At 42.1% G+C, this 8,094-nt stretch overlaps 1 protein-coding gene across 1 annotated transcript; it reads left to right on the top strand.

The window, feature by feature from the left end:
- The first annotated feature begins 368 nt into the window (after positions 1-368).
- Positions 369-5,552, top strand: LOC133892218 (uncharacterized). The gene is made up of 5 exons (XM_062332921.1): positions 369-1,761; positions 1,887-2,072; positions 2,205-2,576; positions 2,808-4,843; positions 5,394-5,552. Exons 1-5 carry the CDS (start codon positions 369-371, stop codon positions 5,550-5,552), a joined length of 4,146 nt encoding a protein of 1,381 aa, XP_062188905.1.
- Positions 5,553-8,094: the final 2,542 nt, after the last annotated feature.

Genomic DNA, 8,094 nt, shown 5'->3' with positions numbered 1-8,094 from the left:
AGAAGAAAGACTCGAAAAGTGCTCTAGTGACTGTTGTGGGCGGCTCTCTGACTAAGGAGCAACTTGTGGTGCAGCTTCAGAGAATCGTGCCTGTTAAATGGAGGTGGGAACCTGTACCACATGAGGAGACTTCTTTTGTGGTTCAGTTTCCATCAAAGGCTGAGCTTCAGAGATCTATTGCTTATGGTGGGGCTGATGTGATGGAAAACGGGGTAGCCACATGGGCGCGGTTGAAATTTCAGGAGTGGTAGATCAAGGAGGAAGGGTACATTCTTCCTAAGGTTTGGCTTCGGGTCACCGGCATTCGCAAAAGGTTGAGAGAGTATCTAATTCTTTGGGCCGTTGGCACTATGTTTGGGTCAACGCAGATGGTGGATATGGTTACAACACGGAAGAGTGACTTTGGGCGGATTCTAGTTGCAGTGTTGGATCCCGCTTTACTCCCATCTAGTATGGATGTAGTTATCGGGGATCATTATTTTGAGCTTAAGATTGAGAAGGAGAAGGTGGGTTTCGATGATATTGGCGATGAGGTGGAGCTGGACTTCGGAGAGAATGGTGATGATGGAGATGGGAAGGAGGAGGAGGAGAATAATGCTGATAGAGATGCTAAAAGGGCTAGGCCGGTAGATGCTATGGAGGAGGATAATGGTGATGAGGGGGATGGGACTGCCGATGGCACTGCGTCCTTGGGGGATGGCCCTGCTTTGGAAAATAAACTCAAATCTATGGCCCAAAATATTATAGATATGGCGGTGGACAAGGTCATGCTTGAGTGTGCAGACAACGTGCTTGCTGAAACTGATTTGCAGCTTGATGGTCAGGTGGAAGAGGTTTTTTCGGCGAATGATGACGTACTGGATTTGGTTGGGGATGATCCTGTTGCCGATTCGGAGCACTTGGGGGTTGCTGGGCAGGTGTCCGAGGTGATTGTGACGCCACGGCCGCTGGCTGGACGTCTCCTGGAGGTTGGCGCTCCAACGGTTGGAGCAACGGAGACAACTGGAGGCCTGGCGGATGGTATGGCCGCCTCTGTTGGGTTTGTGCAGGCTTCTCAGGGGCTCGGTTTTGGCCAGTTGGGCCTGGGCGGCAACTCACAGAAGGGAGGCGGTGGTGCTCCTGGGTTTCAGAACCAATCTCCTGATGGCGAGCATAGTTCAGACAGCCCTCCTGCAGGTATTCTTGGAGTTGGTACAGGTGGTGCTGATTTTGATCATGGCTCTAGTGGATGCGGTTCTGGTGGTCTAGTTACTCACGCCGACGCCACTCTTGCCAAGGCTGCTAGTGTCAGGGCTACGAGCACAGCAGTTCATGGTGCAGCAGGAGTGGGTGCGCCTGCGGCTGTGGTTGCTGCTGCAGCTGTGGAGGAGGTGCGCAACACACCAAAGCGTTCGAGTCCTCGGTTGGCTAAGCACAATGACGATGACTCTATTCAGAAGGCAAAGAAGAGGGCGGCATGGAAGAATTTGGACTTCAGTGGAGGTAACACCACGGACCTTTCTTTCATTCCTTTCTCTGTTAATGAAATTTCTTCGCATGTTTCTGCTCTTGGAGTTAGCGTGGGTAACAATCCTAATCTAGTTGTTGACTCGGTTAATTTATTAAAAGATATTGAATTGTCAAGATTGAGAGCCGAGCCGTCTAGTACGGACGTCTTTTCTAAAAATAATCTTTTAAGTGATGAAGAAGATAATGAGTTAGAAAATATTGCTCTTGGCCACTTATGTGGTGATTTGATGGATGAGGTTATGGATGATGACAGTGAGCACCTAAGCTGTGAATTTAGAACTGCCTTCAAGAAAAATAAGGCTCTCTCTTTGACTAGATCCAAGAGAAAGCCAAAAGTACAGGTGATTAAAAATCATAAAAAAGTTTCACAATGAAAGGAATCTTCTGGAATAGCAGAGGTCTTAGTGACTTGGCTAAAAATAGGTTCCTTTCTGATTTGTCAAAAGAGCAGAAGCTAGACTTCATCGCTCTTCTTGAAACAGGGAAGAAAGATTTTTCGAAGACTGTCCTTAATAATATCTGTGGAGGACAAGAATTTATTTGGCACTGGATTGAACCTCATGGTCGGTCCGGGGGTATCCTACTTGGGATTAATTTGGAAGTCTTCGATATTGGTAGTATCGATGAGGGAGATTATTATGTCAAATTTCGACTTAGAAATAAATCGGATGGTTTTCATTGGGTTCTAATCGCAGTGTATGGGGCTGCTCAAGTAGAACACAAAGAATCCTCCCTTGCAGAGTTGGTTCAAACTTGTGCAAAGGAAACTGGCCCGGTTCTTGTGGGGGGAGATTTTAATATAATTAGAAACCCACAGGAAAAGAACAATGGCCGCTATGAGGATCGGTGGCCCTTCCTTTTTAATGCTATCATTGATAGCTTGGATTTGAGGGAACTTGATCTCTCAAACAGAAAATATACCTGGGCCAATAACAGAGAAACACCAACTTATGAAAGGCTTGACCGGATCTTAGTAAGTACGGAATGGGAGTCTAAATTTCCACTTGCGACGGTGCAAGCGTTAACAAGGGAAATATCATATCATACTCCGTTGCTTTTAGATACTGGTAATGGCACTCATGGAAATAAGCAACCAGGGTTCAAATTTGAACTAGGTTGGTTATTAAGGGATGATTTTCATGAGTTGGTTGTTGATGTATGGAAAAAGGAACTGAGAGGTAACACTCCGCTAGAGAAATGGCAACATAAAATTCAACGGCTTCGTCAATTCCTAAGGGGTTGGGCCAAGAATGTTAGTGGCAAGTATAAAAAAGAAAAATCAGAGCTGATTAGAAAAGCTGACGAATTAGATAAAAAAGTGGAGTTGCAGACTCTTAGTAGTCGGGAAATAAATCTTAAAAACTTTTATAAAGAGAGACTAGCTCTCCTGCTAAGGGAAGAGGAGCTCAAATGGTATCAACGAGCCAATACAACTAAGTTGTTATCTGGCGATTGCAATACCAAGTATTTTCATTTAGTGGCCAATGGAAAACATAGGAAGACTAGAATTTTCCGGTTGGAGCAAGAGGAAGGAACAATCACGGGTGACGAAAATCTTAAAAAATTCATCACCAATTACTATAAAGGTCTCTTTGGGGAACCGGATAGTAACAACTTTTCTATGATAGAGTCCTTCATAGATGACATCGCACAGGTTTCACAATTAGAAAATGACGTCTTAACGGCGGAATTTTCAGAAAAGGAGGTTAGAGCGGCCATTTTTCAAATGGAGCATAATAAGGCTCCAGGGTCCGATGGGTTTCCGGCCGAGTTTTACCAAGTTTTTTGGGAGTTAATAAAACACGATTTCATGCCTCTCTTTAATGAATTTCACAAGGGTAGCCTCCCCCTTTTTAGTCTTAATTTTGGTATAATTACATTATTACCAAAACAAAAGGAAGCTACACAAATCCAACAATTCCGACCCATTTGTTTGTTAAATGTCAGCTTCAAGATTTTCACAAAGGTGTTGACTAACCGTATAGCCCTAGTGGCTCAAAAGGTGATTCAACCATCACAATCGGTTTTTATGAAAGGAAGGAATATTTTGGAAGGGGTGGTCATTCTGCATGAAACCATACATGAAATGCATAGGAAAAAGTTAGATGGGGTAATCTTAAAGCTAGACTTTGAGAAAGCCTACGACAAGGTAAAATGGTCTTTTTTACAACAAACTCTGAGAATGAAAGGTTTCTCGCCGAGATGGTGCAAATGGATTGATCAAATTGTGAGGGGAGGCAGTGTTAGTGTTAAAGTCAACGATGATGTCGGGAATTTTTTCCAAACTAAGAAAGGACTAAGACAGGGTGATCCCTTGTCTCCTATCTTATTTAATCTAGTTGCAGATATGCTAACAACCTTGATTTTCCGAGCTAAGTCTAATGGAAAATTCAAGAGAGTTGTCCCTCACCTGGTTGAGGATGGTCTGTCTATCCTCCAGTATGCGGATGACACTATCCTATTTTTAGATCATGACATGATCAAGGCCAAAGATCTTAAGCTAGTGCTTAGCACCTTTGAGCAATTATCGGGGCTGAAAATTAATTTTCACAAAAGTGAGCTGTTCTGCTATGGTGCAGCCAAGGATTGTGAACAAGAGTATACACAATTATTTGGTTGTAAGGTAGGTGGCCTTCCTTTTAGGTATCTAGGTATACCTATGAATCATAAGAAATTATCAAACAAAGACTGGGCCCACATTGAAGATAAGTTCCAGAAAAAACTAAGTAGTTGGAAAGGAAAGTTATTTTCGGTTGGAGGGAGATTGGTCTTGATTAATTCAGTGCTAACTAGTTTAGCCATGTTCATGCTATCTTTTTTAGAGGTCCCTAGAGGAATCCTTCAGAAATTAGATTACTATCGATCATGTTTTTTCTGGCAATGTGATGATCACAAAAAGAAATATCGTCTCGCTAGATGGAGTGTTCTTTGTAAACCCAAGGATTTTGGTGGTCTAGGTATACAAAACCTAGACCTTCAAAATAAATGCCTACTGAGTAAATGGTTGTTTAGGCTCATAAATGAAGATGGAGTTTGGCAAAGGCTTCTAAGAAAGAAATATTTGCCTAACAAAACTCTAACACAAGTGCAGCATCGACCAGGTGACTCCCATTTTTGGTCCGGCCTTTTGAAAGTTAAAGATGATTTTCTGGCCGGTGGGTGTTTTAAAGTGCAAAGTGGGGAACAAGTTAGGTTTTGGAAGGATATTTGGTTAGGAGACAAACCTCTTAGGGAGGCATATCCTAATCTTTTTAGAATTGTAAAGAAAAAATATGATACGGTGGCAAATGTCCTACGGACTGTACCACTTAATGTATCTTTTAGGAGAGGTTTGGTAAATGCTAATCTGAACTCTTGGTATGACTTGGTGTCCAAAGTTGTCCCGGTCAATCTCACACCGGGTACAGACTTGTTTCGGTGGAATCTAACAAAGAATGGCTTTTTTCACAGTCCGGTCTATGTACAGGTCTATGATTAAGCAAGGAGTTCTACCGGGAAAAAACCCACTTTGGAAATTAAAGGTACCGCTGAAAATCAAGGTTTTTCTGTGGTACTTAATAAAGGGAGTTACACATACTAAAGATAATTTAGCAAAAAGAAATTGGCAAGGTGATATCAAATGTTATTTCTGTAGTGCCGTTGAGACTATTCAACATTTGTTTTTTGATTGCCATTTTGCGAGATTTGTTTGGAATGCGGTGCACACTACTTTTGGAATTCAACCACCCACTAGTTTCTCTAATATGTTTGGTTCTTGGCTGAATGGTGTTGGTCCTAAGCTTCGAAACCAGATTTTGTTGGGGGCTGCTGCACTCTATTGGGCTTTATGGTTGAATAGGAATGAAGTGGTTTTTAACAAGGTTAAGTCTAATACATATCTACAGGTAATCTTCAGGGCGACTTACTGGATCCGACAGTGGTCCCTGGTGCATAAGATGGAGGAGCGCCTGTTGTTCAAGCGTGGTTGCAGAGACTTGGAGACAATGTTGATGGCGGTCTTTGCAAAGTTTGGTTGGTGCTTCCGGAATCGAATTGAAGCGTAGCTATTAGTTCCTTTCCAGTCGTTTGGTCGCTCACCTTTGATGGGCTTAAACTTTGTTGTTTTTTTATTCCCCGCTTCGTTGTAAGCACTTGAGCCTTATGGCTTGTTTTGTGGTTGACGCTCAGCTGTGTACCATCTCTGGATGGTAGAGGCTGGAACTTTGTTCCATTATCTAAAAAAAAACTTTGCATTCCTGAGAGAGGGAAACACTTATTCATCTCTTCCTGCAGTGTAGTTTTGCTAAAGCTTTCTGGCTCTCTATTGGGCTTCATTATTCTAGAAGGCTACAACCTCTTAAAGCAATTCAATATCTAAAAGGGAATCTCAATCTTCCTTTCTCTATGAAGATCATTATTCTTATGTCTTGGAGTATTTGGAGAGAGCGAAATGGTTAGATTTTTAATAACAAAGATTCTAATATTCAGCACTGCAAAGAGGGATTCATCAAAGATTTTGCCATGGTTATCCATAGAGCAAAAGATAAGCATAAAAAAACACATGTCGTTATAGCTTGCCTCTATTGTCTAGTTGACTGTAATTTTTGTTTTTTGTTTTTTGCTACCTTCATGTACATACTGTTTTTAGTGTTTAATATATTTTGCAGTACTGCACCTCCTGTTTTCCTTAAAAAAAATTCCTTGTCCCAAATTGACGCACAGTTGATAAAAAGGAACAAACTGTAGCTGGGCTTGAGGAGAAACTTGAGCACGCTCGCTTGGAAAGACAGCAGACTGGAGGACAAAGAACGTGAAGGTGAAGAACTCTGAGTCTGAAAGCAACTGACAACAGCGTGGAGGAAGCATGTGGTGATGCTGAACGACAGTTTCAGAGCGTTTTGGCTGAGCTGCGCCGAAAGAAAATATGTTCTTTGGGATCGTTTCGATTTGTCTAGCTTGACATTCTATTAGCTCCAGGGCTGTAGGTCTTAGTGTTATCTAGGTATCATTGTGGTCTGGGATGAACTTAGTCCTAGTGTCATTTGCTACCATGTATCTGCATGATGCACATGATGGTTGACTTATGGAGCTTGATGCAGTTCAGACTATCTATATTTGCTAGTTTCGATCGTACTTACCGGCTTATCACTGCGCTCGTTTGCGTGCGACTTGTTTCCGTGCTTGAACATCCATGATTTTTACGGCGATTGATTTCTGCTCTTATAGATCTTCGGTAACTTCTAACTTGATATCAGACTGTGAATTTTGATATTTTTTCTTTGGTCAGTAACTTTGTCTCACAATGGTGTGGTTGAGCGACAGTGTCTGTAATGGCTGAAGCTGTTACGGAGTTTCTTTCTTTCATCATTTGTTCTTCGTGATCTGAACTTTAACATCAACTAGATGCATCGTGTGTTCTTGTTGTCTTTACCGAAGAAAATTTGACAAATTCCGATCTGATTTTGCCTCCGACCGCTGCCGGCCTTCTCGCCGTTAAAAATAGAACATCCATGGTTTGTATCCTTGTGTACATAAAAAAAAGTTGTTTTATGTCTGCCGTACATGATCACTTGCAAAAATACCATTGGGATTTATGGTTAAGAATTTCGGAAGTGTAAAATCTATATTCTATAAAATAAATGAGTTATGGTAAATTTGAATGATCTTCACCATACAATTTACACAATCAAACTGTCCACAATCAAAATTAATCTCTCGTCTCCTCCATCTCCATTGTTTTGAAAACCTACCATTAATCGACACTACGAGCATTAAAAAATATTAATATATTATTATTTTCTTTCATCTATATCTAATAACTAAAATCAATCTATATCTTTTATAATAATTAGATATAGAATACAAGAGTTATGTATGAGTTCTTGATATCTACTCTCTACGAGTTTTATTCACACGGTTTAAATTCATGCTTAACCCTACTAATTATGGAACGTAATCAAATTCTTGGATCCACTCCTGTTATGCAATAAACAATCACCTCCCACGTCCGACCTCTGTCGCTTTTTATGTTTCATTTTCTTTTTTTATATAAAAATATGTATGCTTTCACTATCTTAGATTGATAAGGTTTATGAATACGTATGTTTTTTTAATTATATTTTTTATATTTTTTTATTTTTATTATAATATTATTAATTTTAAGTATGTGTAACATGCCAAGGCGCGTGAGGGCAACCGACTCTCGAGAGCGCGGGAAACAAAAGCGAAGCACGCCGCCTCTCCCTAGTCCCGCCTCCCCTTCCTTCTCAAGTTCTGATTCCCAGCTCCCCATCTCCATCCCAAACCCTAGTCCACGACTCCACGCTCGCATGGCGATTCGCGACCTCGATCGAGTCCCTCAACTCGATCCCTCGTCCCCCCTTCCATTCTCCTCCCGCGCGCTTCGCCTCCCTCCCGAGTCCCAGCCACCAAGCAAGCTCGAAGCTTTCTCTGCCCATGGGCCATGGCACGCGTGAGCCTGCGGTGGGCCGCCGTGCTCCTAGTGGCTTCCGTCGGGCTCATCCTTTGCACGCCCTGGTCGCCGTGGGAGTAATCCCGAGGTACAACCCCTACTTCGAAAGGTTCAGCTTGCGGTGGGCGCTGCTG

Source organism: Phragmites australis, chromosome 15 (genome assembly GCF_958298935.1).
Source record: "Phragmites australis chromosome 15, lpPhrAust1.1, whole genome shotgun sequence".
NCBI lineage: Eukaryota > Viridiplantae > Streptophyta > Magnoliopsida > Poales > Poaceae > Phragmites > Phragmites australis.
Note: the sequence above shows the minus strand (reverse complement) of the source record. Positions and strands in the feature narration are given on the sequence as shown.